The sequence below is a fragment of the Monodelphis domestica genome, chromosome 7, assembly GCF_027887165.1.
Source record: "Monodelphis domestica isolate mMonDom1 chromosome 7, mMonDom1.pri, whole genome shotgun sequence".
Lineage (NCBI taxonomy): Eukaryota > Metazoa > Chordata > Mammalia > Didelphimorphia > Didelphidae > Monodelphis > Monodelphis domestica.
The window spans coordinates 130,557,911-130,577,669 of record NC_077233.1 but is presented as its reverse complement, the minus strand read 5'-3'; the positions used below and the strand labels follow the sequence as shown (position 1 = coordinate 130,577,669).

At 38.5% G+C, this 19,759-nt stretch overlaps 1 protein-coding gene across 4 annotated transcripts in view; it reads right to left on the bottom strand.

Annotated features, from left to right (window-relative positions):
• Positions 1–335: 335 nt before the first annotated feature.
• The window catches only part of LOC100017350 (histone-arginine methyltransferase CARM1-like), a 324,100-nt gene continuing 304,676 nt past the window's right edge, over positions 336–19,759 (bottom strand). For 2 of the 4 annotated variants that reach the window (XM_007499521.3, XM_007499520.3), the window contains 5 exons: positions 18,306–18,391; positions 12,908–12,997; positions 9,907–10,044; positions 6,136–6,225; positions 336–1,083 (listed from right to left, as the gene is read on the bottom strand). In XM_007499521.3, coding sequence (XP_007499583.1) covers positions 1,074–1,083; positions 6,136–6,225; positions 9,907–10,044; positions 12,908–12,997; positions 18,306–18,391 — 414 coding nt within the window. In that variant the 3' untranslated portion in view covers positions 336–1,073. Of the gene's footprint in view, positions 1,084–6,131; positions 6,226–9,906; positions 10,045–12,907; positions 12,998–18,305; positions 18,392–19,759 lie in introns of those variants that run through there. The other 2 variants (XM_007499522.3, XM_016424237.2) reach the window with 2 other exon arrangements.

Sequence of the window (19,759 nt, the reverse complement as noted above, 5' to 3'; positions counted from 1 at the left end):
GATGTGGTCTAGGATATGTACAGAAAAGAATAACTTGTTTGAGGTCACAAAGTTAGCTACCGGCAGAACCTAGGCTTTATCTCCTGGCTTCTGGTCCATTGTTATCTCCCCGACTCTGTGCAGTCTCCCCAAGTGCTTGCTCCCATTTGGGATCCAGCGGGAGAAGATTGCAATCTGGGCTTCATTAGAAGGTATTACACTTGACATGGCATCCATTTATATAATGATTGTTTGGCCCAAGGGAGAATGCTGCTCTCAAGATACCATATCCTTCATCTTAGCTTGACATCCGACTCACAACAAGTGTCTTAAAATAAATAGAAAGGCCTCATTAGTAGCATACATTGTAAATTTTTATTGGAAACTTAAGAGAACTTACAAAGGTTATATATTTATTTTCTTAACCACAGTCAGCAGATTGGCAAATGATAAGGAACATTTTTTGACATCAGTGTATTCAATTAAATGAATCTGGCAAAAAATATTCTAATGCATTTTTAACACATTGCTGAACAATAAGACTAGCTCCTGACATACTGGAAGTTGGAAGAAAAAGGATGCAGAGTATGTTTTTAAAGATGGAACTTACATATGTTGCTACTTAAATTTTTTGCTGTTTCATGTGTGAGTGCATGTGTATGTATAAAAACATGAGGTAGGGCTTTTGTTTTGTTTTATTATTTTTTTTTAAAGAGAAGACTATGCTTCAAAAGAGTATAGAAATAATTGTCAGTTTTACCAAAAAAGAAAAAAAAAGGGGAAAGGGTTGGAGGTATGAGACTAGAACCATTTCAACAAAGGTCTTAAGAGTCATCCCTTGAAGTGCACTCTATTAGGTGCAGGCCCAAAGAAGTTCCCAAACCTGAATCTGAGATTTTAGAAAATGGGCCTAAAAACAAGGATATTTCTTCATTGTGTAACTGACATAAAATCCAGGGTTGGAGCAAATACTGTTAACACAGCGATATGAAGAGATGTCATGGGAGTCCACGGAGGAAGGAGCGTCAGTCTCATTGCCAGCCTGGCTCCCAGAAGTCTTAAGTTCTGCCTTTTGGTTCATTCCACACTTTCTTCTATGCATACCTAAAATGGAGAGAGTGGAGAATATAGGGCTGAAGCTGATCAGGGTTTGTCTGCAGTAGAACAATTTTACAAGAAGGTGAAGTTGGCTAAGAAATGAATGTAGGAGTTTCAAATCATTGTCAAGTCTCATGATAATAAAGAGGTGAGGCTGCAGCCATGCTCTTGCTAGAATAGCACTGAGTTCAAATCCTCCCTTAAATCCTACTTCTGGACAAGCCATTTTCCATTTTCGGACTTCTGAAGGTCTTGTCCTAGTTGCTAAATCTTGTCATTTCTAGCTTCACAATACCCTTTGGATATGTGCCTTTTTCTCCACTCTGGTGCAGGGTTGCATCCCTTCATGCCTGATCTACTGCAATAGTTTTCTGGTTGGTCTCTCTACTTCAAATCTTTCCTTCCTCCAATTCTTCTTTCAAGATTTTACTAAAGGGTTAAGTATGTCACTACCCCCTCTGACTTACTCTATAAATTCCAATGTTTCTGCTCAGTTTGTTTTAGTTGTGTCCCCATTTGGAGTTCTCTTTTATTTTTCCATTTCTTTTATTTTTAAAACCACTTCCTTCCATCTTATAATCAATACTGTATATTGGTTCCAAGGGCGGAAGAGTGGTAAGGGCTAGGCAATGGGTGTTAAGTGACTTGCCCAGGGTCACACAGCTAGGAAGCTGTGAGGTCAGATTTGAATCCAGGACCTCCCATCTCTAGGCCTGGCTCTCCATCCACTGAGCCACCCAGCTGCCTCCTTTTGGAGTTTTCTTGGCAAAGATACTGGAGTGGTTTGCCAATTCCTTCTCTAGCTCATTCATAGATGAGGAACTGAGGCAAAGAGGATTAAGTGACTTGCCCAAAGTCATAGAGCTAGTATGTGTTTGAGGCCACACTTGAAGTCAGGTCTTGTTGGCTCTAAACTTGATGCTTTATCTTACTAGCTGCCCTATAAATTCCATTAATTTTGGAATTAAATGCAAGGTACTCCAGCACTGAAGGTCCTTTACCATCTGACCTTTCCCTGTCATTCTAGGGATCGACCTTCCTTCCTTCCTTCCTTCCTTCCTTCCTTCCTTCCTTCCTTCCTTCCTTCCTTCCTTCCTTCCTTCCTTCCTTCCTTCCTTCCTTCCTTCCTCATAATCTAAAATAAAACTATAATGCTCCTTAGGTCTGACATTCTATCTCCTGTCTTCATGTCTTTTTACTGTCTGTCTTGCTGGAATGCTCTCCCTCTTAGCCTCCTTCACAACTCAGGGAGAACCTCATCTTCACTCACAGATCTTTCCTGGTCTTCCCCTCTGCTGGTGCTTTCCTTTGGAAGTTACCTTGATTTCCTCTGTGTATACCTTGTAGGTCCATGGTTATTGCACGAAGTTTCCCTCATTAAAAATGAGCTCCTTGAGGGCAGTGGCTGTTTTTGCTTTTCACTATCCCCCGAGTGAGCAGCATAGTGGCTGGCACATGGGAAGTGCTTAATAAAGAAATACTTGTAAGGAGAAAATGGAATGGAGTGAAGAGCACATTGGGAAATCTACAGAAAATTTCTGGCTCTTCCATTTATTAGCTCTGTGATCTCAATGAAATCACTTAGTCTTAGCTTCCTTGCTTGTAAAATGGGAATACAATTAGTCATTCTCCATAACCTCACAGGGATCTTGAGGGGGAAGTGTTGGTTAATTTTAAAATATTACATTATTTTTAATATTATAAAAGAGTGACCAACCTGGGACCTGCTGGTAACCCTATGTAAAAAATCCCATAAAAAGCTCTGATTTCCATAGATATTAATCACAATTAAGCTGCTACAAATCCAGTCATGCCTCCTATGGACCTGAGCTCCAAGGCAACCATTTTTGAAGGTCTTTCAAATTAGTTTAAGCTCACTATTAATTTATCTCAACAGGCAGCACTTCAGGTCCCCCCATAGCTTTTTCTTACTTCTTTAGTTTTAAAATAATAATACTGAGAGTAAGTTTTTAGCTAGTGCATTAAGTTTGATAGGATACTTTTACATATGTTATCTCATTTGATCCTCATAACAACCCTGTGAAGGTAGGTGCATCTCCATTTTACCAATGAGGAAAACTGAGGCAGGCAGAGGTTAAGTGACTTGCCTGGGGTCACATAGCTAGTATGTTTCTGAAGTTGTATTTGAACTCAGGTCTTCCTGACTCCATGCCTAGAACATCAATATCTAGTTGCCTCTAAACAATATGAGGATTGAGTTTTGAAATGTGAATTAATTTTCCTATGGAACTTAGATGATTTTTACACTATATGTGATGTGACTAAGTACATACTATTTGGAATTTATTTGAGAAACTTGGTAAGGCTACACAGTACTCAGGGGTCTCTAACAAGGGGCCTCCCCACCTGCAATCATCTAGTCTTCCACAGAAGGAAGTTAATATGAATTCACAGCTTCTGGAGGCAAAGAGGGCCATCTGAGATACCTAAATGGAGGGAATACTTTTTTTTTCTTTTAATAGGCTGAGGGTTTAGTTAATTGAAGTCATCCAGAATCCCTAGGGTCTTCTAAGCAAAATAATGCATCCATTCACTTGTTTTCCTACTTGATTCCTGTCTGCCTTCCATTCCTGATTCTTAAGACTTCCTTTTGCACCATGGCCAACAGACAAACCCAGGAACCTGTTCTTCCCTCTTCCCCCTTTTAGTTTTTCAGCTTTCTTTTGAATGTTGTCTTCCCTCCTCAGAATGTAAATTCCTTGAGGGCAGGAACTGTCTTTTTCATGTGGAGGGAGCAAGAATAGTCACTGGATTTAAAGTTAGAAGGGGCAGCTGGTTTCTAGCTCTAAAGTCAGAGATGGTCTAGTTTACAGCCACCCTCTCCCCACTGCCCCAATTTACAGATAAAGAAATTGGCTTCCCCTGCAGTTAGGTGGGGGAACCCCGGAATTGATCCTGTTTCCTTTGACTCAATCCAATACTGGAGAAAAAGGAAAGAATCAATTTAAGATTACCAATACATTGCAAAGACTCACTTCTGTTTCTTCCAATCATTTGCACACATGGCTTGGTCCTGGGTCTTTGTTTCACTTCATATTTTAAGGCTTAGGATACTTGTGGGCACATGCACATGGAGAGGTGAAATGAGCCCTCCAATCAGGAGATACTTGGTTCAAATCCTAGTTCTGACACTTATACATTGCATGACCCTTCCAGGTCTCCAAACCTCAGTTTCCATATCTAAAAAGTAGAGGTCGTAATATTTGTATTACCTACCTCACAAGGTTGCTAAGGAGGGAAGCACTAGAGTAAAGTTTTACTGGAAATTAAATGTGTTATTTTTTTTATTTCTGAAAGTGTATTTAAAGGAAAGTCTTGAATTTCTTCTCTTTCTTATGTTTTACTGTCATAAATGCCAAAGGCAGCAGGAATATAAGCTTTCTGGACAAATTACTAAACAAGAAAAATCAAGAACATTCAGATTTTTAATAAAAGAAGCCCAAATTAGTGGCAGATTTCCATTGTTGGATTTTAAATTAGTTTGCTTTGAAGAGTTGTAGAAAGTATGGAAGAAATTTTGAAGAAATTAATGTTATATCCACACCATTGAAACAAATTGGCAAAACTCACTTTACACAGTAGAGATGTTCCTGCAAACTCACACTGCAATGGAGTAAAAATTTAAAGAAGACATGGGAACATACTATTTTAAAATATGGTAAATAATAAAAAAATTTACTGTTTTATATGTAATACCTCATTTGAGACTTTAAAAATCTGCTCAGGCAAAAAGAGCAACTTTTTTTTTTAACCCTATCTTCCCTTTTGGAGTCAATACTGTGTATTGGCTCCAAGGCAGAAGAGTGGTAAGGGCTAGGCAATGGGGGTCAAGTGACTTGCCCAGGGTCACACAACTGGGAAGTGTCTGAGGTCAGATTTGAACCTAGGACCTCCCGTCTCTACGTCAGGCTCTCAATCCACTGAGCTACCCAGCTGCCCCCAGGCAACTGTTTTAATTCTCATTTTGCAAATTAGAAACTGAGGCTGAGACATTAAGTGACTCATTCATAATCACAGAGTTGGGAGAGTCAATAGGATATAGTGGGAATAGTACTGGTTGGAGATCAGAGATTTTGAATCCTATCTTGGCCACTTACTACTTGGAGAAAGTCACTTCACCTCTTAGTTTCTCATCTCTAAAATAAAAGGGTCAGATTAGGTGACTTCTAAGGCTCTTTTTGGCTTTCCCATTTTGATTTTAATAAATGTTAGAGCTGAGATTGAACAAAGATCTTGGAAACCCAATATCAGTTTTCTTCCCATTGCATTTATCTCACAGAATGCTGGGGCTGGAAAGGATCTTAGTGATGATAAGAGTCCAACTCCTTTACTTAACATTTGAGAAAAAAGACCCAGAAAGGACAAATGAGTTATCAAGTTTATGAAAAGAGGCTCTGACTCCTACTTTATCTCTTTTCTAATTACTCTGTCGTCATATAAATTCCTAGATTGTTAGATCTGGTAAGGGTCTAGAAATCATCTAGTCTATCCTCATTATGTTTTATAGATGAGAAAATGGAGGCTGAGAGAAAGGAAAAATTTGTCCAAGGTCATATATTAGTTAACAGAATAACCTGATTTGGACCCAGGACCTTCCCAAAGCCAGTACTTATTTGTATTGCTGTTGTTCAGTTGTTTCAGCCTTGTCTGACTCTTTGTGACCCTATTTGGGTTTCTCTTGGCAAAAATACTGGAGTGGTTTGCCATTTCTTTCTTCAGCTCATTTTATAGATAAGGAACTGAGGCAAATAGGGTCAAGTGACTTGCCTAGAGTCACATTGCTCTGTAAGTGTCTGAGACAGGATTTGAACTAGGGCAAATGAGTCTGTAAGACTCCAGGCCTGGCAATCTATCATTGTGCCATCTAACTGCCCTTTTCTTATATGTAGAGTGTATTTTGAAAAGTTTCCTACTATTGGTAGGGTTTGTCCCTTGCCTTTTGGTGGTATGGAATTGTGCTGTCTCTCTATTTGTGCTGCTGATCAAATCAGATCATACATCTCACATACATATAAAATAGTGAGGGCAATTTCTTACCTAAAAAATGGGTTCTTTAAATCAAGAACATTACCCGACTTGAAGCCTGTTTGGTTCACTATGGCCACAATCTGAATGTCATAACTCTGTCTGTAATACAAAAACAAACAAACAAACAAAATATATTAACTTATAATCAGCCTTTACAGTTCCTTTGCTAGAGTGACATTATCAAGGTACTAAATGTAAATATTTGATATCTCTATGTGCCTCCTTCCTGCTTAATTGGGGGTGCAGAGTCTTTTCACGTAACTGCCTGAAAAGTAATGCAATGATTTGTCTATAATGAATCATCGAGTCAGAGAATGTCAGGGCTGGAAGGGATATTAGAAATCTAAACCAATACTCGTCATTTAAAAAAAAATCTTTTTTCAGTGAACAAAAATATCTATTTTATCTTCCTTCCCTTCTCCCTCATTTAAAACAAAGGGAAAAATACCCCCTTGTAACAAATATAAGTAGTCAAGCAAAAAAAAAAATTCCACATTGACTATGTCTTAAACACCCCCCCCCCCCCCACAATCCGCCTCATTTTGTGCTCTAAGTATATAACCTCTGTGTGTCCTAAGGTAGGTAGCAAGTTTCATCCCCGATCCTCTGGAGTCATGGCATTGATTAGTATTCTTAAGTTTTTCAAAACTGTTTGTCTTGATCAAAAGGTCATTACTTTTCTCTTGGTTCTACTTCCTTCACATTGCAAAAGTTCATTCAAGTCCAAGTTTCTCTGAAACTCATTCCAGCATAATGGTCTATATCATCACAACCATCTACCATCATTTGTAGCCCTATCACTAATAGATGGGCACTCCCATAGTTTCTGGTTTGTTGATTCACAAAGAGTTACTATAAATAATTTCATGTATCTGGATCATTTCTTTCTGTCATTGTTCTCTTTGGGGCATCAGCCTCATATGGTAACACTGGGCCAAAGGGTCAAATATCTCCTCCAGCCCCCAATCTTAAAGGTAAGGAAGGTATAAGACAGTAAGAAGAGTCCAGACTTGAAGCCAGGTCTTCTAACATCCTCATACTCTCTTCAGGACAGAATTTTGTCTCATTCACAGAATCACTAGATCTCAAGATTGTATAAGGATAATTTAGGGTCATGATCTAATATGTTTGATTTTTGGTCACCAGGGGATATCCCAAATAAAATACCCAAGTCAGTTTGGAAATCTGTGGTGGTTTAATCAATATAGAGGGAAGAAATCAAGGAGAAGAGAGAGGGAAAGGATATAGGATTTCACCCACTTGGCCTGTACCAGGGGGAGTTCAAAGTCCTCTGCCACAAGGTTTCTGAAGAAGATTAGAGGCTTCTAAATGGATAGTGTTTGGAAGGTAAAGGAGGAAAAATCAGCCTAAACTCTGAGAGAGCTCAGAGAAGATGCCTCACCTGAACTAGGGTTACTAGGTTTCCTCCAGTATGGTATCAAGGGAAACTCACCACTAAACTGGACAATAGCTGCCACCATGCCAAAATGCCAAGATGCTCAGCCAGGTGCTGCCAGCCACCTCTCCGCCGCAAAAGAGGCCCGAGAGAGGAAGTGATGCAAAATATATAGACGGTTTTACATCACTTTTCTGTGTCTCACCTGTACCAATGGTAGCTTAAGTTTGACTTAGGATAGCCCAGAAATCTGTCAGCTGTTTCTGATTTGTCAATTGCTAGCACATGTCTATCATAGGCCATCCTCCTAGATACTTAATCCTTAAGTATGGGTGTAGACATTCCTGATTTTGTTAGACTAAGTAGGGTGGAGTGATCTAAAGTTCACACTTGGAAGAGACCTCAGGTATTCAGTCTCACTTTTACTAGAAGGAGAATCCCTTCACCCACATTGCCAATAAGTGGCCAGTCAAGCTGTACTTGAAAACCTGCCATGGTAGAGAATGATCCCACTGAGGCAGGTGATTCCCCTTTGGGACAGCATTTAATAAGTGCTTACACACTATGCCAAGTACTTTACAAATACTGTCTTATTTGACTCACACAACAGCCTCAGAGGTAGGTGCTATTATTTTATTATCCCCATTTTATAGTTGAGAAAATGGAGGCAGACAGGTTACATGACTTACCTAGGGTCCCATAACTAGTAAGTGTCTGGGATTGTACTTAAACTCAAGACTTTCTGACTCTACTTCTAGTACTCTACCCATGACACCACCTGCCTACCTGAAAGTATTGCCTTTTCTAAGGCTTCAGAACAAGCAGTCAGACTAATTATTAGGTGAGAGAGACACACAATTAAACCCCCAAACCCAAACTTGCCTATTCACTGGATGTTTTGCTTTTCAATTCTATGTAGATAGAGACTGTGGCTATCCCTGAGCATCCAACCTCTTTCCATAGGCATGTTGGAGGCAGCTCAAACCAGCCTGAACCAAAGCTAACCATCAAATTTTCATATTTACATATTTACATATCTAAAATTGGCAAATTTTATAAATCAGGAATTGATTTATTGCTTTGTTGATTGTGCAGAGTTCAGAATGTGTTAATAATACCTATTTAACTTAAAAGTGAATCCCAAGAGCATTTCCCACCCATTCCTGCTCTCCCAGGTAGTCTGTTGCTAAACATTTGCCAGCACACCCCTGTCTCTATCCATTGGCTATAGAACTGAGAATAGGAAAAATAATTGCTTCATGACAATTTTTAATAAGCCATATACCCATGAGAAAGGACGGTTAGGTGGCAGAGAGGATATAGCACCAGGCTTGGAGTCTGGAAGACCTCAGTTCAAATGTGGCCTCAGATACTTTATACTGGCTGTGTGACCCCAGACAAGTTGTTTAACCCTGTTTGCCTCGGTTTCCTCATCCAGAGAAGAAAATGTCAAACCACTCTCGCATCTTTGCTAAGAAAACCTGAAATGGGCTTGTGAAGTGAAACAAATGAACAACAAACACATGAGGAGTGACAGCACAGTTACAGGGGCAGTGTGGTATAATGGGAAAAGTACCAGATAAAAATCAAATTCTGGTTCAAATTCTAGCTCTATCTAACTTTAGGCAAGTGATGTCCCAGCTCTGGGTCTCTGTTGTCAATTGAGGGAATTTGGAAGTTTGATGCTAAGGTGGTTTCTAGTTAAGAGTTCGACAAGGAATGTTTTTCACATGTGGATGGGGTGTCTGGGCACTAAGGACCCAAAGTCTCATTGGACTTCTCCCACTCTAAGGGGAGAAAATCAAAGTTTCTGATGACAACTGCAAAGCAGAAATAAAGTTTACTTAAAAAAAAGTAAACCAAGGTAATTGATTTGCAGACATCATTAAATCTATTAGCATAATGAAGCCGCCAAACAAATTATGTACTGCTGCAGCAATGACTTCCTTACAGTGAAAAGTCAATTTTATTGTACTAAATTTGGTGGTGTGTGGCTAGGTGAAGGTTTCTTCTCTGTTGCCCTCTTCTCTGTTCTCTCTGTCTCCGTCTGTCTGTTTGTCTCTCTCAGACTTGCTAAATCAAATCATTTGGTAGAACCATGATGAATTGGTAAGTTTCTTTCTTGCTCCTCAGTCCACTGGCAAAAGCTGCCCTTGTAGTTGTCTGAAGCAGTCCCCTTCTTTTCTGTTTTCCAGGCCAGAGGTGAAATTCCATCCTGCAGACTTAGTGGAGACAGAAAACCAGCTGACCCTGGCCAAAGCTCCTGTCCCCTTCTAAAAGTCATCTTCTCAGGGGCCCTGTGAAGCTTCTAGTGTCTCTCCTACCCTTCATCAGCCTAGTTAACAAAGTAGAAAACTGCTGCTTATTGGAGCTTGGCTACTTACCGTTTATTGGCTACAAAGAGCACTTTCCCTGAGAGAGTTTCTCCTTCCTTGGCAAAAAGAGGAGTCTGAAGGAGGCAGCGCACCTGATACCAGTGAGTCAGGGGCTCTGTTGGGGCTGTGGACAGCCAGACTGTGACCCTGTCAAGCCAAAAAAGAAACAAAGGGCAATTGGAACTTGGGTCTCCTTTCAAAAGCCAACAATCCTCTGGCTTGGACTTCTTAAGTCCCTTTCTTTCCATTACGCAGGATTGATGAGCTCAACAGGATTTCCTCCATTTGTATAGAGAGAGTGGCTGGTGGCTATTTTTGAGTTCAAATCTGCCACAGACATTTACTAGCTGTGTAACCCATGAGAAGTCACTTAAACCCATAGAATTATAGAATCTTGTGTGTGTGACCCTGGATAAATCATTTTACTTTCCTGAGTCTTAGTTTCCTCATCTATAAAATGAGGAGGTAGGACTAGAGGGTTTCTATAATTTCTCCAAACTCTAGATCTATGATTTAAATTAGGGGTCAGAAAATTATGGCCTGAGAGTAATATCTAGCCCATTTTCCTTTTTTTGGGGTGCAGCCTATCAACTAAGTATAGTTCTTATGTTTTAAAATGTGGGGCTGAAATTTTCCCACCTGTTTAAAGGAAGAATCACAGGATTAGCTGAAAGATGTTGTAAAAAATCAGGGAGTGAGTAGAAGAGCCAAAAAAGTCATTTACCTCTTGGGACCTCAGTTTCCTTTCATGAAATTGGGTGGTGGGTGGGGGGAGTCCAGACTAGATGGCCTCCAAGGACCCTTCCATCTCTAGATTTACTATTCTATGATCCTTCCCTTAAGTGTTGTACTTTAAGAATGATACAAGAAGCAAAATGACCACCATAAAATTGTTTAGACAGCTAGCCAGGATATTGAAGAAGTTGGTGCCATTCCTATTTTTAAGTTTACAATACTATACTATGGTTTAATCCCAGCTTTTTTTCCTCCTAATTCAGGGTTCTTTTTTCTATGCTATGTCATCTTCCAACTTCTCCTTACATCTCTGGGGTGGTAGCGCAGGTCTAATATAAAGGGCCAGAAACAGATGAATGATTAGCATTGTCCTGAACTAGAATGTCATACTCTATTATAACCAGTAATAGCTGCACACATTTAGTTAGCAATTAAGGGGGCTTGTCTGGGAAACTGAAAATTGAGAGACACACACACACACACACGCACACACACAGAGACAAAGACAGAGAGACAGAGAGACGGAGAAAGACAAAGACAGAGACAGAGAGAGAGACAGAGACAGAGACAGAGAGAGACAGAGACAGAGAGAGACAGAGAGAGAGAAACACAGAGACAGAGAGACAAAGAGAGAGACATGGAGAGAAATAGAGGCAGAGAAAGAGAGAGACAGAGTGTGCATGTGTGTGTATGACATTGTGGCTAGAAACTTACAGGAAAATAACTTTGATTTTCCAGCAAGTAACACACTCACAATCCCTGGAGGTCCTCAAGTGAAGACTGGATAACCACTGTTGGGAATGCCATAAAGAAGAGTCCTGTGCCAGTGTGGACTGGACAGGAGGCTCTCTGAGGTCTCTCTTGCTTTGGAAATTCTTTGATTCTGTAAGTGTGCTAAAGATTGGAAGAGTCTAGGGCTAAGACACGGACTTAACAGATTGCTCTTGGGCTATGTGCAGGCTTGCATATGTGGGTGAATCCAAGTTCTGGCCTGATGGTATAATCCCCATATCTCAAGAAGAATGGAAAGAAGCTTGAAGGAGAGGGAGAAGTGCAGATTGGGGGAGGAAACATAAGAGAGTGAGGGAAGAAGAATGACACAGACTGCAACCCCATCCTTATTTGCTTTCATAACAATGTAAATGCCACTGGAACATCAGAGAACCCAGGGTCTCCTCCATCTCCTGCTGAGGAATCAGAGGGGTTATACAGCATTTAAAGGCAAATGAACATTAGGCAGCAAAGCCATGAGGCTAGCTTTTTACTTCCTTAAACAAATCAGCAGCATATTATTCAAGCCAGAAAGGGAGTCTGCAGGAATACCCCATTCCGTCACAAACAATCTTTAAGGGAGGGGAACAGGCATTTAGGAAGCACTTACTCTAAGGCACTGTGCTCAGTGCTTTTTTTCTTTTGATCTTCAAAAAAACCTGATAGATAAATGCTATTGTTATTCTACACACAGTTAATATGTAATTAAAGGTTCTAACCTGGGAAACTAGAATCTGGGGGGAAAACTGTGGCAAGAGAGTTAAGAGTAATCAAAATTCCCAGCCATATGTGCCTGCACTAAGGCCAGGTTACTATGTTCATATTTATTAGGGAGAAAAAGACTTGGGTGGATGGGATTCAGATCTAGGATTTCATTGATATAGGGAATTCCAGGTGTGGAAGTGCCCTCTATCAAAACAGATCACCAACTTTTCTACAACTTGTAGTTTTTGGAAGTTGCTGGGGACAACTGAGAAGTGACTTGTCCAGAGTCACAGTGCCAGTTAGTATGTGATAGCCAGATTTTGAACAGAGATCTTCTTGAATTCAAGGTCAACTTATGCCATTCTACCTCTCTTGTGTTAGAAAAAAGGCAAGAGATTTGGTTATACCATAGTAGGTATGTAAAGATTTCCAGATCACAAACATCACAAAGTTACTGATATCATAACTTTTCTCCTGAAATTAGAATTGATAGGATGAAATGAGGGAACATAGAAAGCTCTTTACAACCCTCAAAATGCTATAAAAATGCTAGGTGAAATAATGCTGTACTAGTCTTGGAACTGAGGGTCTGGGTGGGTGGAAGTCTCTGCTCTACCATTTAAAAGCATTGTGACCTTGGGCAAACTGCTTGACTTTCTGAGTTTTAGCTTCATCCCTTGTAAAATGGGGATAATATCTGTATTATCTACTTTGGTGGGTTTGTGTTGTGAGGAAAGCATATTGTAAGCCTTAGAGAAATGTGAGTTATCATTATTATTACTATTATTATTATACATACAGTGATCCAACAAATGCCACATCGAACCAAAAGGCCAGGCCATGGATGAGACCAGATTGCATCATATGAAACATGAAGGGAATTTCCACTCTGTAGGAAAAGAATGAAAAAGTCTTTTGAGGACACAAAAACAAGACACACACCTGGACCCTATTTTCATGGGACTACAAATTGAAGGGACTTTCAAGCTAAGGCCAGGGCTTAGGTTCTTTATCTGTATAAAGTAAGGAGGTTGGATTTTAGATCTTGAAGCCCTAGAGAGGGGAAGTGATTTGTCCTAGATAACATGGGGTAGAGTTTGAATTGGTGCCCAGGTCTTCTGATTCCATTGCTCTTTCCATGATATCAAAGCTAGCTTGCTAAGATTCTATTAACTTTTATTCCAAGACTATGTTTGCTATAGCATTGAGCTTGGAATTTTCCCTCTTAGTATGCCTTAATTGACTGATAATGACAAACGTAGAAAGAACTCTAGGACCAGAGAATTACATTATCAGAATATTGACAATTACATTAGAATGACTATAGCATTTGGAGGATGTGACTTTAGGACTCTGAAAAGATGACCTGATTTTCTTTTTTTTCTTCTTTATTTTTTATTATATACTGAGTAACTACTACCACCAATAAAAAATATTTACTAACTAAATAAGTGCATAAAAAGTTTTGTGCAAGATTGCAAATTCTCCATTGTTTAAAATTTGTTTGAATATGTAAATTATATATATACATGCTATTATAAACAACATCTGCTCTTGAATTCCTTTTGGATTTTTTTTAACTTGGATCCTTTTTTCCTTGATTTTTGTGGCTATTTTAAAAAATGTAATCATGGTATGTATTATTTTTATTCTCCTTTCTTTTTTTAATCTCTTCATATATTCCCCTTATTTTTCCTTTATATTTCTAATATTTATAATTTCTAATAACAATACAATCCATTACATCCAAATATCACAATTTATGTAGCCATTTCTCCCATTTTTTACATTGTATTATTTCTAGTTATTTTATCATAACAAACAAAATTTCCATTAATATTTTAATACATACATAGTTTTTTACCCCCTCAATAATGCCCTTAGGGCCTAACCCTAGTAATGGAATCTCTAGGTCAATGAGCATGAATAGCTTCACAGCTCTTGATGTATATTTCAATCTTGTTTTCCAAAAAACAAATGCACAGCTACTCCAGCAATGCATTATTATATCTGTTTCTCAATGTTCCTATCAGCATTTAACTTGATTACTTTACTCCATCTGTTTCTCAGTTAACATACTTTCCAGGACCATATTTTGCTAGATTAGTCCTCAGGTAGCAGATGCAATCTCAGTTAACATACATCCCAGGACCATATTTTGTTGATTAGTCCTTAGGTAGAAGATGCAATCTGTTGCCAGGACCATACTCTTTCCAAAACATGTCTTTCCAGTTTGGTTATACCCATTGGAACTTTTGTTCCAGTGCCACAACCCCTCAGGAATGCAGGTTTACTTCCACAGTACGATGAGTGTTAAAGTAAGGTTTTTACAAAATATTTATGCTCTCTAAGTCATTGTTTTCCCACCAGAAACTATAATTGTATTATGGGTATGCTCAGGCTTTGATCAACTACTAACCATATGTAGGTATGTGGGGGCTCTCCAGATATCTCTTATTTAACTCATGTAAGATTCTATTCATTTCCTTAACTTCTTATTTATTTTTTGGTTAGATTTATCCAGTTCTGAGAGGAGAAAATTAAAGTTCACTGCTTTTATTATTTATTTATCTATTTCCATCTGTATCTCATTTAGTTTTTCCTTTAAAAATCTAGGTGCTATAACACTTGGTGCATACAGGTCCACTATTGATAATGCTTCATTATCCAAATTAACCTCTCCCAAATGTACTATAGTTACCCTGTTCATCCCTTCCAATTATATTCATTTTAGCCCCAACTCTGTTAGAGATCATGACTACTACCTCTACATTCTCTGGATCAACTGAGGCACAATATATTCTGCTCCAGTCCCTCACCTTCACTCTATACTTGTTTCTCAATTTTTGTGTAGTTTCTTGTAAACAATACATTGTCAGGTCATGATTTTTGATCCTTTCTGCTATTTATTTTCTTTGCATATGTGAATTTATCCCATTATATGCAATGTGATAATTACTAGCTGTGCATTTCCATATACTCTATTCCTCCTTATTGTTTGTCTTCCTCTTTCTTTTTTTCCCTGCTGTATCACTCCTTAGATGTCCAATTTCTTTTGACCAATAACTCTTCTTTTCACATTGTTTCTCCCAAATTCTCCTTTATCCTTTCCCTTTTCCTTCCTAGTTCCAAATTGGCCCACCTTCCAAAGGTTCCTTCCTTGTTTCTTCCCCCTTACCTTTTAATTTTTATTCTATCCACCTTTCCAAAAATTCCTTTCTTCTTCCCACAGCCATGCCCTGCTACTTCTTTATATGAGTTCAACTCTAAAAATCTCTCCCCTCTCTTGTCCTAAGAGTGCTTCCCTATCTTCTCACATCACCCCACCTCTTTATTTGTGTACCCCTCCACAGTTACTCACTTTTCCCATCCTCCTTCTCTCCTGTTTTTTTTTTTTTGTATCTGAAGAAAAGTTTTACCCTTCTAACTGTGAATGTTGTTCTCTTTTTATTCCAGGTCTGATGAGAGTAGGTTTCTAGTACTACCAGCTTTGCACCCTTCTTCCCCTGCTCTGTGGCTGTTTCTTTACTCATTCCTCCTCCACACGAGACAGAAATGACTTCATTTCAAAGGAGATGGTGACTCAGTGACAGACTATGGTTCTGTGGCCTCCATTCACAATGACATCCATCTACTCTATATGGTTCAGCTCATCAAAACACAAGTAAAATATCTTGGAAATTAGAACAATTTTGATCTTAACTGCTTAACTCAAACCAGCTCATTCTTGTTTTTGCCATGATGCAAAACAGTAACCCTGAAATTTTCCCAGTTTTCCATTCATCTTTGTAGTCAGAGAGTAGAGAGTAAAGTCATTATCATGAAGTTCTACCTTCGCTGTGGTCAAGAAGAATGATAGCCATTCCTTTGAGGGCCAAAACAAGAGTGGTGGTGCATTCCCAAAGCAATAAGATGGATGAGAGAAGCCTGCCCAATTCTCTAACTAAGGCCAGGAAGGGAACATCAGCATCAGAATGCCACCATTAATCTTATTTTGTTCAGGAAGGTGATTTACTGCTAGGGGAATCTCCATAAAAGTTTTGCAGAAATGGTCTTGATTTATGAGACAGCTAGTTTTGGATAGTGGAAAGTATGCAGGCCTCGGGCTCAGAAGACATGAGGTTCTGATACTGACTCCACTATTTAAAAGCATGGTAACATGGTAAGCTCAATCCCCTCATGTGTAAAATGAGGATAATAATACAGAATCAGAGAATCTCAGAGGTTGTCTAGTCCAGACCAGTTCTCAAGAGAGTTCTCCTTCCCTTGACAGTTGGTCATCCAACTTCCACTGAAGGCTTCTTGTGAAGGAAAATCCAATAGGAAGATTCATGACAGCCAAGTCTAATTTTTTTTAACAGTGTGAATTGTTAAGAAGTCTTTCCTTAAATAATAATAACAACAAAAGTAGTATTTATGTAGTGCTTTGAAGTTTGAAAAGCACTTTATAAATACCTTATTTGATCCTCAGAGCACCTTTGGAGATAGATGCTATTATTATCCCCATTTTAAAGATAATGAAACTGAGGCATAGAGTAAGTGACTTGCCCAGGGTCACTCAGCCAGTAAGTGTCTGAAGCTAGATTTGAATTTAGGTATTCCTGACTCCAGATCCAGTGTTCTGACCACTGAGCAACTTTGCTGCCCCCAATTTTTCTCTCACTGTCACTGATTGCTCCTAATTCTGCTATCTGGGTCCAGGGAGAACAGGTTTAATTTCTCTCTTTCACAAAAGCCCTCAAGTACTTGAAAAAACTGATCATGTCCCTCTTGAATGTTCTTTCCAATTTCCAAGCTAAACAGTCTAAACAGTCTCAATTCTTTAACCAATATTGTCTAGCATTTAATCCTCTACCCATCCTGATTATCCTTTTCTAGACATACTCCAGTTTTTTAATATCCTTCCAAAAATGAGATGCCCAGAACTAAATACACCACTCTGAATATGATCCAATTTACCCTGACTATTTCTGAAGGCTGTTGTGAGTACAAAAATAATATGTCTACAATTCATTTAGTAAGCTGTCAGGTGCCAATGAGAATGCAGAGTATTAGTTATTATTTTATCAAGTAGAAAGCCCAACCCATGGTTAATATTTACTTTGGAAGTCAAAACTCCCAGGCCTGGTTCTGGCTGTAGATTGGAGACCCCAAAATTGTTAGAGCAGGGGTACTGAAACTTTTTTGTGTCTCGAACCTGTTGGTCATCTGGTAAATCTTATTGCCCCTTTCTGAAGATAATCTATTTAAATGCATAAAATAAAACACACAAAAGTACAACAAAAACATATTGAAATACTTATGTTTGGATCCAGGTTCACTAACCTACTGCAATCCATCCATGAATCTCTGGTTAAGAATCTTTGTACTACAGATTCATTCTGGAGGTCTGTGTACTCTCGGCCAGCTTTTTTGTTTTTTCACCCAAAAAGAAAGTGTATCTTTTTATCAAGCATTAGGATATATTAGGCTAATTTCATCTTCTTATAATCTAAACTATAAAAACAACTTTTAAGTTAAAACTTTAGCCTTAAATAATTCACTGTTTTATTTTCTGCTGAATATACTAATTATAAATACCTAATATGTGTATAGCACTTGACAGCTTATTAACTGGTTTAATAGATATTTCATGTGAGATGCTGCCTGGTCTTCATGAAGCGCTCTGTGGGAAGCAAAGGCTTCCAAAGCAAACAGAAATCTGTTGGGATCTTCTCTCACTTTAGGCATCTCATTTTCCCCAAAACAGAAGAATAGGAAATGTTCTCCAGGGTCCCTTCCATTTCTATAGCCTATGATTTCATGTCTTAGCTTGGTACTCTGTGGAGTTTCAACCTCTTGTTCCTTGTGTATCCTTGGGAAGAGAGCAATCTTTCTGTGCCTGAACTTCCTCTCTAAAAATTTTTTATAAAAATATTGGTCTGCCTGGGGAGAAAGAAGTAAAACAATTATGAGGAACCACATGGGAAACATATAATTTTCCAGTAAGATAGAACCAAACCAGTGCTCAGCCCTCAAAATTTTCTCCAGAGGAAGACAACTTTATATATGCATGACCAGACCTAATATATGGCCCCAACCTAATATTTTCATGGACTATGTAGTAAAATTCAATGCTGAGTTTTTTTGGGGGAATGGTGGGGTTGGAATGAGATTAAAATTATGAAAGAACAGGAGCAATAATGATTTACACCAACCTGTGCAAGTCTTCCTCTTTGGCTTCAATGAAATTGACAGTATATTTAATTGTCTGAGCCATCAAAATCCTAATGTCAAATGTATCCTGTGGAAAACAATCATGGATGTTTATATTTTGTCAAGATAAACTGAAGATAAGATAGATTATGCTGGTGTTTATTCAAAAAGTTCTGTGCATCATGGAATTATGAAGCACCAACTCTAGATCCAATTTCAAGTTCTTAAGTAAAAAAAAAACTGATACGGTAGGATATTTCATCCATTCATTTATTCATTCAAAAACACTTATTAAATTCCCATGTTGTGTAAGATGCTAGGGGAGATAGAAAGTCTAAATAAAATATGGTGCCTGACTTCTTGGAACAAGTATTCCAGAAAGGGGATTTGATGAATATATATAGATATAGTTAATAAGGCACGATAATGAATTGGACCTCCACAAAATGCTATTCTAATGACTTGTGGTGTTGTGGAGGCAACTTTAAATTTTTGAAGGCTATGCCAGAAGAAAACAAGTTCTATTAGGTTGTACCATTTTGGAAAAGCTTTGCATATAGTTCCAGCAAGTCTTTTGTCTGTTTTCCAAGAATGGTGCCAGCTAAATTCAGATAGGCCACTGAGCTCATCCATCAGTAGTTTTATCTTTGATATATCTGTAATTACACAATACTAAGCAGACAATGAATAGGCCCAGAATTAAACAGGAGAAAGGGAATGGGATGGATTGCCTTTGTAGAACTGTACAGTTCCCCAATTTCTCCTTGAAACAGACACATTTTGGGGGGATATTTGTCAATTCAAATCAGTATTTACTAAGTGCCTACTGCATGCCAGTTGTTGTTCTTGTTACTAGGGATTAAAGGAAAAAAGAAAACAACCCCATCCCTGAAGAAGTTTTTATTTTAACTGGCAGAAATGACATGCATACAGATTAAGTAAATACCAAACATATAAAAAGGCAATACAAAGTAATTTCATGGGGGAGTACACTAACGATTTGGGAGACCTGTGTAGGGGATGGCATTTGAGCTGAGCCTTGAAAGGATGCTAAGTGATTAAAAGAGGTGGAAGTGATGAGGGTTAGATAGCATTGCTGGCATAAGGGTCAACCTGTGCAAACTCATGGAGGCAAGAAATGGAATGTTATATTTGAAGAACAACAAACAGGCTAGTTTGGCTGGAAGAGAGAGTAGGAGAAAGGGTGGAAAATGAAATCAATTCAGAAATTGAATTGGAGAAATAAGGTGAAAAGAGTTTATAAAAGAGAATCAATCATGTTAGGAAAAAGGAGATAGCTGTAAAAATATTTTGGAGGTAGAATTTAAAAGACTTATTGATTATGGGAAAGTAATAACTCAAGTCTCAGTTTCCTTAACTATAAAATAAGGATATATATTTTATAGGATGGGTATGAAAAATCCTTTGTAAACATCAGTGTTACATAGATGTGAGC